At 42.6% G+C, this 12,500-nt stretch overlaps 5 protein-coding genes across 13 annotated transcripts in view; 2 read left to right on the plus strand and 3 right to left on the minus strand.

Annotated features, from left to right (window-relative positions):
- Nucleotides 1-4,435, plus strand: part of LOC125959685 (synaptotagmin-4) — a 5,744-nt gene extending 1,309 nt beyond the window's left edge. For 2 of the 5 annotated variants that reach the window (XM_049692542.1, XM_049692541.1), the window contains exons 2-4: nucleotides 36-298; nucleotides 2,803-3,478; nucleotides 3,741-4,435. In XM_049692542.1, the coding sequence (XP_049548499.1) occupies nucleotides 259-298; nucleotides 2,803-3,478; nucleotides 3,741-4,419 (1,395 nt within the window). In that variant the 5' untranslated portion in view covers nucleotides 36-258 and the 3' untranslated portion in view covers nucleotides 4,420-4,435. Of the gene's footprint in view, nucleotides 299-2,802; nucleotides 3,479-3,740 lie in introns of all 5 variants that reach the window. The other 3 variants (XM_049692544.1, XM_049692540.1, XM_049692543.1) reach the window with 3 other exon arrangements.
- Nucleotides 4,436-4,737: 302 nt separating this feature from the next.
- On the minus strand, nucleotides 4,738-7,739 carry LOC125959694 (tRNA-uridine aminocarboxypropyltransferase 2). Of its 2 annotated transcripts, none has more exons than XM_049692567.1 (2): nucleotides 7,439-7,739; nucleotides 4,738-7,373 (listed from the first exon to the last, which is right to left on the minus strand). In XM_049692567.1, the coding sequence occupies exons 1-2, from the start codon at nucleotides 7,498-7,500 to the stop codon at nucleotides 6,668-6,670; spliced, it is 768 nt and encodes a 255-aa protein (XP_049548524.1). In that variant the 5' UTR covers nucleotides 7,501-7,739; the 3' UTR covers nucleotides 4,738-6,667. The 2 variants fall into 2 exon arrangements, with proteins under 2 accessions (XP_049548524.1, XP_049548523.1); XM_049692566.1 differs by having other exon boundaries at nucleotides 7,435-7,736.
- A 262-nt stretch (nucleotides 7,740-8,001) lies between these two features.
- Nucleotides 8,002-10,744, plus strand: LOC125959692 (ATP synthase mitochondrial F1 complex assembly factor 1). Of its 3 annotated transcripts, none has more exons than XM_049692563.1 (3): nucleotides 8,002-8,077; nucleotides 9,117-9,741; nucleotides 9,821-10,744. In XM_049692563.1, the coding sequence occupies exons 2-3, from the start codon at nucleotides 9,151-9,153 to the stop codon at nucleotides 10,079-10,081; spliced, it is 852 nt and encodes a 283-aa protein (XP_049548520.1). In that variant the 5' UTR covers nucleotides 8,002-8,077; nucleotides 9,117-9,150; the 3' UTR covers nucleotides 10,082-10,744. The 3 variants fall into 3 exon arrangements, with proteins under 3 accessions (XP_049548520.1, XP_049548519.1, XP_049548518.1); XM_049692562.1 differs by having other exon boundaries at nucleotides 8,009-8,077; nucleotides 9,110-9,741; XM_049692561.1 differs by lacking the exon at nucleotides 8,002-8,077 and adding an exon at nucleotides 8,167-8,223 and having other exon boundaries at nucleotides 9,110-9,741.
- Nucleotides 10,142-11,401, minus strand: LOC125959312 (uncharacterized). The gene is made up of 2 exons (XM_049692132.1): nucleotides 10,571-11,401; nucleotides 10,142-10,495 (listed from the first exon to the last, which is right to left on the minus strand). The coding sequence occupies exons 1-2, from the start codon at nucleotides 11,399-11,401 to the stop codon at nucleotides 10,142-10,144; spliced, it is 1,185 nt and encodes a 394-aa protein (XP_049548089.1).
- A 787-nt stretch (nucleotides 11,402-12,188) lies between these two features.
- LOC125959700 (neuropeptide F-like) overlaps nucleotides 12,189-12,500 on the minus strand; it is an 11,528-nt gene continuing 11,216 nt past the window's right edge. For both annotated transcript variants that reach the window (XM_049692577.1, XM_049692579.1), the window contains one exon: nucleotides 12,189-12,500. This exon is cut by the window's right edge. The gene's annotated coding sequence lies outside the window, so the exon portion shown is untranslated.

Here is a 12,500-nt window from a genome sequence, read left to right on the forward strand (position 1 = left end):
CAAGCGAAAAACATCACCAATCTCTGTCCATCCAGCAGATAATTCCGGGGGCAAGCGCATAGTTCTTGTGCTGTTTGTTTCAGGAAGTGTATGAGTGAGCATTGAACCAGAGGAGTTCGAACCATCTACCACCTTGTGGGGTTTCTAAAGTGAAAATTGTGTAATCGTAAGTGAGTGGGTTGTGCACCACCTAGCCTATTACTCGGAGCAAGAGCTACAACACCCGACAAAACGGCGGCTGCTGCAGTCAGTAACAAGATGGGCGACCACGGCCCTGACGTGAACACGCTGGAAACTGGTAATATAAAGCTATTTCGATTTGTCGTTCGCCGTTTGTTATATGATGGTGGCCGGAACAACTGCTTATCTGGTCACAGAACCGAGGTCCTAATTTTACACACACACACACATATATGCCCCAATTCATCATTACTTTATTTGCTCAAAAAACAAATAGTAGAAAAGCAACTTATTGATTTCTATCGTACAGGAGTGTTCTTAGTGTATTGTAAATCGAGCAGTGCATCATGTAACGCAAATGAGTCACACGGAGCATGTAGATTATCTACGAAGTTGTTTGGTAGCGACCAAAGTGACGACTATCGTTGCGTGATGGCTGCCGCGGAACAAGCAATTGTCTGGAGCCAATGTGGCTAGCCTCATTCCTATGAGAGAGGTATGAACTACCTGTACTCATGACTCATGAGAAGTAAAAGGAAATTTTCTCTTTCAAATGCTTCATAAGTCGACAGATGGATGGATTATATATAATCTTCCGCTTTTCCATCCGACTATGGAACATTGTTAATGAAAGAATAAAATGTTTTCGTGCATCCACTCAGCTGGCATTTAGCCAAAAGAAAATTAGCTTATACTAGATCAAATTTACTCCTTTAATTATTGTTTATACCAAAGAATAAACTTATATAGGAAATCTTGGCCACTAAAATTCAAACCTAGCTACTCATTTTGTGGCGAAAATCAAACTGCTACACAATCGATAGTTTTAGTGATAGGTCACTCGCAGGCTCGTTGGAACGTGTTGATTACTCTTCAATCAAACAAATTATGTAAAGCTCATTTGAAAGTATGTAGGAAATGCTCGGCATCGTTGCAAATTCCAGGATCACATTTGGTAGTGTACAGCAGCGATACAGATACAATCGAATTAAAGTCTCTTGCATTAGTCGGCCAAGCCTTACCTTTTTTAGCAACTTAGTGCCATTTCATTGGATTCCTATCATTGGGCATCTCAGCTGCTCCCGCACAATCTCGTTTACTGTAGCCTTTAGTCCGCCAGCCTCGACCATGAACGTCGTCCTGCTGATTTGTCCTGTTGCTCCCGCTGTTTGCCGGCCATTATCACTTCACTGCTGCTGTTGCTGTTGCTTATAAGCATTTTTTCTGAGTCAAGCCTAGGCGGCCTTGCCTTCACGCCCATCCATAAACCTCTGGAGTAGAATGGAGAAAACTGTAGGAAACAATTTCGCATTTTCTTTTTCATTGTAATCTTCTACAGCTTACGAGCAGCAATTGAAGTTTGCTATTTTCTCAAGGATTCCTCTCGATTCACTAGCATCCTGACGGCAAACAGCAGATGCTATGGAGGCATTTCAAATAGGAATCCCTTGTGCGCCTTTTTATACTCAAATGCTGAAGCGGCACGTTGGATTGCACGAGCCTGTCAGCTACACAGGCGCACGAGCTTGTCAGGTACAAGGACGGTGCTCTGCATAGAGCATATTTGATCGTTGTAGGGAATGGTAGGACCGTTTTCGGAAAGTACACTATACATGGGACCGGTCGTTTTATGCGGGGGCGGTCGGGTAAAAATATGTTATCCGACTATTGACGTCATAACAGGTGATAATGCCGCTACATTAGCTCGATATGATGGTTTCCCTGATCAAATGCAGTCTAGTGGCTCTGATGAATTATTTTAGTACTTATTGTATTGTCTGAATTACAAGATAAATAAAAACATATAAGTGTGTTCAAAGTTTGATTATCATCAAACATGCGCTTACAACGGAACAGAAACATGTTTTTTAATACCTCCTAAATTTAACTAACGTGAACAACACTGTCTAGGTGTGAATTCTATGGTTACGTTAGATATCCCGTTTGCCCCTGAGAACCTGCCGAGAACTGTATCAAACATAAATTTGAATAATGCAAGATCCGTTTATTCGTTCTCCATTCCACCGCAAGTCTTGCCCATGGACTGTCCATTACAATCCACATTGCTAGCTTCTGCAGTCCATGTTTGAAACGATGTAAGGTAAAGCAATCCAGAAGAACAGTATCTTCTCTTCTTGTTTCTAGTGGTTGTTTCTTCACATATTTCAACCGTCCATGGTTACACCGTATTCGCCATGAGTGTTGTTAATGTGACACTTGAAAACTGTTTTCAATCCGATTAAGCTATGCTGTACTCTTGAGAATTTCTACATTTGATCACACCATTCTACATTTGATCAAAGTCTTTCCTCTGCATGATTCTTGGAGCTGCTTCTAAAATTTTAGTAAGATATCTGTTGCATAAGCAGGGATGAGCTGGATATGCATGCATTTGAGCAAACAATTACATCTAAATAATCATTTAACGAATCTATAAGGTTCACGGACCTGTCTTCGGATTACAGGCAGTAACCTAATATATTGTAGCAACATTGGCAGGCCTACTGTATGACTAATGTACGTAAACATGAACAACAACATGAAGCGAATTGTGAAGTGTGTTGTTCCGACCACCGTCTCTTTACCCTCGTTCAGGTACCTTACTTGCTCACGTTCCATCAGATTATGTTGTACTCATTTCAGTGGTACCGGCAGTGTTGGGTTTAACGGCGGCTGCTATACTAGCCGTAACGGCATGCTTCTGTGCGAGGCGTTTTCGACGGCAGAATAAGAAAACTGCCCATGATGCCTCTTCCTTGCCGTTTCAACCGCCAAGACCATCGAAAGCCGTTCGTTCACCAAGCGGTCAACCACCTCAGTATCTGAAAAAATCACCATCACCAACTAGCATCAAGCCATTACCGGGTCACCTGCCAGCTCAATCACCAACCGAGCAGTCGACGGTAGTAACCACAACCACAACTACCATCGTTCCTCCAACAAAGTATACCGAGGAAAATGAGTTGATTCCGAAGAATGCACAACTGGAACCGAAATCCCCGGATGTGTCGGAGATGGGTGAACCATCATCCGGCGGTGATCAAGGAGAGATCGAATACGGAAAGCTTGGAACGATCGTGTTCAAGCTACGTTATCTCGCCGATCGTAGTGCTCTAGTCGTTTCGGTGGTTCGATGTCGAGGTCTACCGGGGAAAAACAACAATTCGACAGCCGCCGAACTGACCGCCATGACCACCGGTGCATTGTGTAATGGTAACGGAAATGCAAAGCAAACGGCCACTGATCCATACGTCAAGCTACAGCTTCTACCGGAAAAGCAGCATAAGGTTAAAACTCGGTAAGTTGCCACCAAGTATCTGCAATTATTGCTCCTTTTGGCGTAGGGCAAACCTGTATGGTACGACGCAGTTGCTAAACGCTACTAATGGCACTCCATCCAGCATAAATATGGAGCGAAAGTAATTCATTTATCTGCTGACTTACGACTGTTAGAGATTCATCTCATTTCGAATTAAATGCCGGAGGCCAATGGATTACGGCGATGATGATGTCGATGGAGAAGTAGTGAACATGTATTTTATTTTCTATTTACTTTGCAGGGTCCTGCGCAATACCCGTAACCCGGTATATGATGAGGATTTCACCTTCTATGGACTAACTTTGAGTGAACTAGCGGCGATGTCCTTACATTTCGTGGTCCTTAGCTTTGATCGGTACAGCCGGGACGATGTCATCGGTGAGGTAGTTTGCCCACTGAGCAGTATTGATTTGCAGCAGATCGAGAACCAGCAGGTCGCATTAAGTCGCGAGATACAGCCACGTAGCTTGAAGATTCGAGCACAGGGTCGCGGCGAGCTGTTGATTTCGCTTTGTTGGCAACCGGCTGCCGCACGACTTACCGTCGTTTTGCTGAAGGCACGCAATCTACCCCGGATGGATGTGACTGGTCTGGCCGATCCATATGTAAAGATCTACTTGCTGTATAATGGACAACGGATCGCTAAGAAGAAGACTCATGTTAAGAAACGAACCCTCAGTCCGGTATTTAACGAGAGTTTCGCTTTCGACATTCCGACCACCGAAGGAACGGGCACCACCTTGGAGGGTGTTTCGCTAGAGCTGATGCTACTGGACTGGGATCGTGTTACCAAGAATGAAGTTATTGGACGTCTGGAGCTAGGAGGACCCCGGAGCGTTGGTTCAGCTTTGAATCATTGGAAGGAAGTATGTAACTCGCCACGCCGGCAGATCGCCGATTGGCACAAATTGCGCGAGTAAGCAGTAGCTGCAACACACATGATTTCCAATTCAGTTGTTATAATACTCTAAAATGTTGACTTTGGAAATGGTTCTTGTAGACCCTTAAAAGGGTTAAACAAGAAAATGTTCTATTATTGCTTTGTTCAACTTCTCTTATCTCACATTGTCGCAAAAAAGGAGCAAGAATTTATTGTAGGTTGATTCTCTGTTCCCTAACGATACAAGGATTACTTGCAGCTCTCATGACAACGTTAACTGATGAGGCATGTTGATTTCAGGAGGGCCAACAAAAAATCCCTTGAAAATCCAAAAGCAATTCAAGAAAAATAGATCCAAAAGAAAGACACGGTTCTGAGCGCTAGTTCATGAGGATGATGATTAGAAACATGAGAACCATGGGCTAAAATTGCTAGGAGAAGTGATGAGAAAATGTTAAGAGATTTTGCTAACCATTGCAACGTACCATTAATCATTGTGAAATGAGCTTTTGATGGCTACAGTAGAATGCACAGGCTAAACCAAATATTGCATTGTGAGTCGCCATCCAAAAATAAGCACAGGCAATACGCGAACAAACTCATATTAAACACACTTTCCATCACGCAGATAACGGTACAGAGTGAAGACGAAGGAATCGAAGGACGAAGTCGTTATAGAAGATAATTATTTTCAAGACTTCTTATTTGAGTTCGGCAATGAAGAATGACGCGCCGATGTTGTTTCAGCAATGCATCATAATGAAAACTTCCGGCAGGCTATCATGTTACAGGAAGTGGAACCCTTTGGAAGAAGGTTTGATTGCGAGCAACCTTTTTCACATTTTTTACAAATCTCTTGTAGTGTGTTAGACACTTTGGAAAAACTGTACTCAAACACTCGCCTTCTCCCGAAAAGGTGCAATATACAACACAAAAAAAAATGCTAACAGCCGGTAAGGCACTGCATTAGCTTGAAAAGCTGTGGGCTGTTGTGCTTCAGTAGAAATGACAAAAATGATCTATTTTTATGCAAATCTATATATGATATTCTCCTTAATGTGAAGTGCGGTTAGGTGTGAAGAAACAAGGCAAAAAATATTCAACTGAACATCGATATGGTGGTGCAGATATTCCTCGCAGTTACTTACAAAAATCTGAGGAAACCCAAAAAAGACAGTGTTAGTAGTCAATATATATACGAATACTACCTAGCGTGAGTATTCGTGCAAAAAGGAGTCAACAGCAGCTGGTAAGAAGATTATTAAGTCAAATAGTCACTGGACACCATTTAGAGTAGGGCGAAAGAGCCGTAAAAACTCAAGATTAAATATGGTTAGAAGTAATAGAATGGTCTAATGTCTGTAACCAATGAAATGTACTCGGCAAACGAGTGCATTGTGTTTGATTATTCCAATTATTGAGTTCATGAGCTCTTAAGTTGCAACCCGTACTGAACAAAAAGTCACCCCCAGCGTCACTGTTCGCAATTAGCTCTAGTATTGTTGTACATAATCCGGGGAATGTGGCATTATCTCAGAAAGTATACTCGTTTTCAAAGCGCAAATCAAACTACTTGGCTATCTGCTGTGACTAAAATAGTTTATAATATTTCTTTACAGTTTTTTTAGTTTTAAAAACTGTTTATTTCTCTTTTCTAAGAGGTATTCGTTTAGGAAGTAGTAAATGGGAGCGCAGCTCGATCAGCTTTTTTACTGCAGCAAAGGACAAACGCTCACAAACAATGAATAAAGCATTCAAATATTTCGCTTACATTCAGGACGCGATTCGCAGAAATAGTTGATCGTGGTAAAAAGATATACAAGTCTTCAATAAATCTGAGCACATGGACAGTGTGAGCACTGAAGTAATTCCAGCCACACATAGTTTAGACGTGCGACACCAAAACCACACAAAGAGCTAAATGAATATCCACATTTGTTATCAATTTACATTTTGAACAATTACAAGTGAGATTTAAAAAGAAGAAAATAAGCGCGAAATACTGATTATATGCATTCCAGAATATGCTTCGTTGCGTTGATCTAGGCTTGGGATGAGTTTAACAATAATAGCAAATCAGACCAGCGCTGGAAATGATTTGGCGACTGGAACGATGAAAGCGATTGCCCTATATTCGATACCGAACGTGTGCAGTTTTTGTCAGTAATTCTGCTGTGTGAATGTATATACCTATAACAAAGCTATGCTCTATTTTATGTTATGAAATCAGTACAGTATAAAGTGGTATAATAAAATCATACAATCACCATACAACATAACCGTATCTACTATTTGCTTTCTGATACAGCTTGCGTTCCATCGTCAGGCGTGTGGTCTTCTTTGAGGTATTCGGCTCGTTTAAGCATTTGGTTCAAACGACGACCGATCAGCTTGGGATATTGATTCTGGCGAATAAGAAACTCTTTCGACTGATGCGTAACTGCTCCGTTGGACAGTTGGTACTGGCAGAGGGCATGCAGAGGTTGGAGCAATTGCTCGCGATACCGATTATCCCGCTCCATGATACTCAGTGCTTCGATGGCTGTCTCCAGCGTGCTGAGGCAACCCTCCGTCGGTTGGGTACGGATGATGTAGTTGCTTGTGCCAGACGATACGAGTTTCACTTGCCGCATGGAATGCAAAATCGTGGAGCTGCTGTAAATGCCTTTCGCCTGGGGCCACGTGCCGTCGATCAGAACCAGGTTATAAGGTCCACCGTTGGGATCAATTTTTTCGATTGGTATCGAAGTTGAACTGGGGTACAGCAACAGGGACTGCTTATCGCACAAGATCGCTTCGAGTTCCTCGTCATTTCGCGGGAACTTTTTGCCCTTGTAAATGAGACATTTGCCGGGGGCTAGTCCTACTGATAACATTGGGGCCGTTCGCAGCGCACGCTTTTCTTCCGCGGGATGCTGAAGAAGAATAACTCTGCCTCGGGGATTCAGCGGTAGGGGAGGGAGAGCGGAACACCAGCAAGCTATCACCGGCCGACTATGGAAAAGAGTGAGATACGAATTACGAATTTGGCGTGTTGATTTCGCCAAAAACTCACCAGCATATCTTGCACATCGCCCGCATGGCCGGAGGATCCGCAGGAAGATTCGATAACTCTTCCCATACCGTTACATTTTCCATTCTCGACGGAGGTCGCAGTTTGCCCTTAAGTTCGGGCCAATGGCCTGTTTAAGGCCACAAAATGAAGATATGACCACTTTTTAAAGTTTTAAAGTTGATGTATGACCACTTTTTAAAGTTGGGTGACTATTTTGATAAAACAGCTGTTTGGTCAACGTGTTTTAAAAAGAGAGCTGGTGTCATGCAGAACAATCTCCCTCGCGGATTTTGAAAAACAGAAGAGAAGTTGGCAGTTGGGCTGTTTCGCTGCGTAGTTTTTTTTTTGAGAAATGTAGATGTTCCTTCTAGTGTTTTTGTTCTACTCGAAGATATCGAAACGCGCGTTTTGCACAGGGTTTTCGCGAGGTTCTTGGAGTTCAAGGGATTTCTTCGCACACCTGGTGATGCAGCAAACGTCAAAATAAATGCAATATGGCAATCTGTCAAGTTCTAAGACACCGCACCCCGCTATCAACACCTTGGTACTGCTCGAGTATTGTTTGCAGCAAAAATCGAGTTGGTGCACCTTCCTCGTTGTTTTGGTAAAAATCACGTTCCGAATTTAGAAATCGCCGGAAAAAGTGAGTATTTCGCTGAACATTTATGGGCTTTTGCCTTTGCGATAAGAACAAATTCCATTCGTCGTTCTCGTTGACCCAGTAGACCAGGAAAGTGCAAGAGACTGTGGAAAACCGCAAACAACCGAAGCGTGAAAAGATCCACGAAAGTACGGGGCTGAACCCGCGGGAAAGGATTTCAAATCCTTCTTCAAATCAACCAAAAAGCAAATCTGCGAACAACATCCGGGAACGATCGAATTCTCTTTTCAGTCATCCTCTCGGCAAGGTCTCTTGCAATTAAGAGACCAAAGAGAACGTATAGATTGCACATCCGGAATATCCGTATCCCTGCAGTCAATATCTTCCATCGAAAAAGATACGACAAGAGGACACGAAAAGTTGGACAAATATCGGCAAATCGAAAGAAAATTTTCATCGTTCCCGGACGGAAAGCAGAGAGCACATGTAGTCATGATTCTATTGTCTGAGAACTATTGACATGTTCAGTACTTGCTAATATGATGTATTTTATCAGATAAGCCCCTGAGAGAATGCTGGTATTATTCACCGAAACATTTATCCCTTGCTGAGCACACAAATAGATGCGAAGCAACAAGGCAGGATGAAGTCGATCTTGTAAAAGGATATACTGTTGCAATTATGGGCCAACATAATTCCAGGCCCTCTTGTCCTCTTGCATTAGATTGAGGAATAGTTATATAATTAGGTACTACCAGAATTCTACAACCTAAAAATCACTCTACGAAAGACATAATAGAAATAGGACTTCGCTATGTTAATTTTGATCATGATCATTATGGTATATTTGATCATGAAAATATCATATCTTGGCACTTATCATGATAACTGTTCCTAGCTAATTAATAAATATAGGAGGCTCAGAGCGAGTCTTCGCATGGTCTGTTGACGACATATTGTGCAATTTTATCGATAGGATTCCGTTCACCGATTAACGCTATCTGTTTCATACACGATTCCTCGAATCTTCTAGTCGTATTAATATTTCTGTTCGGGTCTTTTCAAAATCTCTAGGCGACAGGAAACCTTGCCAAAATCTAGCACCGGGATTTTTCATGGCAGCTTTCTGCTCGGTATCTAGGGTTGTTCCTCGTTCCTTCCTGCGATTTCCAGCTGTTCGTGGTTTGCGAATGTCTTCGGCACGGGAGCAGTCGGAGAAGGTGTTGGAAGAGATGAAGGAGAAAAATCCATATTTCGACAAGTACGCCAGCAAAATCGCTGCCGTCCAGCAACGCGCTCCGGAAGAATTTCTCTCTCGTCTGGACAAGGTCGAGAAGGAACAAAAGAAACCAAAGTTCGGAGCGTCGGAAGCGGACCGTGACTATTCCGAGCTACTCAAACCCAAAGCTCCTCTGGCAACAGAAGCAACCCGGGATGGTTCCCAACGCAAACTGAGTGACATCATGCGGTTGGAGCTGGTAGAGGATAAGTCGGCCGATGATATCAAACACTTATGGCTGGAGTATCACAAGAATAAGGAAATGATTACAGCGGTTATCCCCGTCGATCAGCACAGTCTCATGATGCAGCGTGCCAAACAGCATCCGATTTTCATTCTCCCGATTCCGCGCAGTCAAGGATACGAATTTATAATGCTTCAGTTTGCAGGCAACACAATCCATTTTACACCGTTATTGAATTACCAGGTAGCTATAGCCAGGATCAACAGAAGATCATGGTGGTATGCCCATCCATTTGATTTTAATCCATTTGATTATTTTTTAGGTTCACAAGGAAAATGCACCAGAATGTTTAAACATTACTTTCTACACAGAGTGTACCGATAAAGGTGTCGTTTTAATGCGTGGAGAGTACGACACGAAGGTGATAAATGCCCAGGAAGCACAATGTCTAGCTAACCAGGTGCAGCTGTACTACAGTCAGAACAACGAAAAGAAGCTGGGACTATTGGAAACATTTAGCCGCCAACCGGAGAAGTTCAAACACATGGATATCATTGAAGAATTGAATAATCTTCAAATTTAAAGCCACATCATCCAGTATGCATGCATAGACTGGGGTCAATGTAATTGACATATAGGAAACTTAAAATAGATCGTCAGAAAATGTGGATCCCATTGTGTCGTCTGGTGTTAAATAGAACGGTGGCGCCTTATCTCCCATCCACGTTTGGTTCATTCCGCTATTGTGGTGCAGGCGTCGTGTTCGATGAGTAAAAATCATATCCATCGGTGTATCTTCAACTTGGGTAGGAAAATCGAAATTGTAGTCCATCCTTCTTGCTGAACCATTTATCGGTGAGTCATCATCGTCAAGCAGCTCATCCAGCTTAGCGATCAACGAGTCATCGGTTCGAGTTTGATCAAAGAAAAACGACCTTTCTTGGAACAAACTGTTCGCTGGAATTGTCGCTACCGCTGGCGAAGGCGGAGAAGCTGTCTGCATAGGGAAAAAGTGAAGATGTTGTTCTTTATCGATTACAAGAAAAGCAATCAAACAATCTTTTGAACCTACCAGCAGGATTGCATCCTCTGGCGATGCCATGACGGAGTTTTGAGTCGGAGTATCAGTAACATCGAGAAATGAGAGCTTTGGGTTCCGATAGGTAGGTAGCATTGGAGTGGTTACAGCGGTAGTAAATTTATCAGTACATCGTGGATGATTCTCCGCTGGATCCACAGAAGATAAGCGATTGTAGTTAATTCCGCTCGTTTGAATCGGCATTTGCGCTGCCGATTTCTGGCGCAGCATACTGAGAGCGAAATTGTGGTTGCTGATAAACGAATGGTCTTTCCAACTTGGTCGGTAAAAGGTCTCCATTTCCTTAGCCGAACATTGCATACTATTCACGAGTAGAGTACGGCGATCTTCATCCGTCTTAGTCTCGATCAAGGCAACTTGAATTTCATTCCGCATAATTTCCTTTAAATCAGTACGATGTTGTTCTAAAATGCTCTCATCAACATTATTCACGGCAACAGATGCCAAACGATCCTGCACATTACGCAGAAAGCCTTCCCAACCGATGGATGTTTTCTCATTCAATGTTCGATGAGTAGTGCGCCCTTGTGTCGGTTGGAATTCGTCTGGATCAGAGAGCACTCCGGATATCCCGAGCGAATGCATCCGTTCGAATGGTGTGGAAGTGGCCGGTGGAATAAAATTGGAAGTTACATTCCCAACCGTTTTGTCACAAACATCAAACGAAAGCTTCATCTTATCGCTTCCAGAGAAAAAATTACTCGGTAAGTTAAGGTAATCATCGGCACGTGCTGGTCTCCGTGGAAGGTGGCTTTGCCTTTGTTGCAAATTTTGTTGAGATCGTTGTTGATCGATCCATTTCATGAGGCCGGTCTTCAGTCCATTTGTTGGTTCACAACGAAGTAGAGCTTCTTGACCGTGCGTAGCTCGCTCGAAGCGGGCATAAACCGCACGATCGAATATTCCTGGCTGTTTCCGCCTAGGCAAAGGCATTTCCGGACGATAAGAAAAATCTCTGTCATTCTCTGGAACAATCGGTCTTTTTGGCCCATTTTCTCTGCTTCCGTTATTTCGCGTAAGGAAATCTTTAAACAACTGCTGCACGTAAATGCTGTGGTTCGGGCGTTGCTGCTTTCCACGTCGCTGAATCGGTGCCATCACAGTGTTAGAAGGTAAATATTTTCGGTTGGAGGATAGTTTTCCTCATCAGAACTGCGCAAACTTATTAAAGTTCGATTCGATTTGACAACTGGCGACTGAATTAGTGTTAGATTAATCTCAGTAATCATTGGAGAAGCGTATGCTTGTACTAATAGCAGTCATCTAGAGTAATCCAAAAACTCTAGATCACTTTGGTATAAATTGGGCGTTCACCTTTTTCACTAAAATTTGGTCATGAGTTCTTGTGTTTTTTATTTTTTTTTTGTCACAAGATTTTAGTAATGCTTTTGCACCAAAAATGGAATAAAAGCGCTGGAGGCCAGTCCATAAAATGGTTTACAGGACGCTTTCTAGGCATAGGTATGCCACCTCCAGCGGTATGTTCATGCTGAAGGGGCCTATTTTTAAGAGAAAATACAAAAATGTACAAAAACTATTTTTTTATGGTTTTATTACTTATGGAACGCACTATGGAACGTTGTGTTTAACCAATATCGGGAACACTATTTCGTTTATTAATCAGAATGTGCCATCATCGATCTTGGAAACGAAGATGTGGAATGTATCATGATTGTACCTGATGATAGTTTGATCACACTGATAAGATATTTGATTGGGCAATGTGATACCATCATCGTTATCGTTCAAGAACACAGTCCAAACAATCGTTTGTACTTAGTAGTTAATGCTGGGCTGAACATTTACGCTAAGCATGAAAGGTTTATTTCCGAATAGTGTCTTCTGCCTGAACGTAAAGCCGAAAAGAGAACATGTATTTTGTAGCTTTCACATAATGCCATTG

This window comes from Anopheles darlingi, chromosome 2 (genome assembly GCF_943734745.1).
Source record: "Anopheles darlingi chromosome 2, idAnoDarlMG_H_01, whole genome shotgun sequence".
Lineage (NCBI taxonomy): Eukaryota > Metazoa > Arthropoda > Insecta > Diptera > Culicidae > Anopheles > Anopheles darlingi.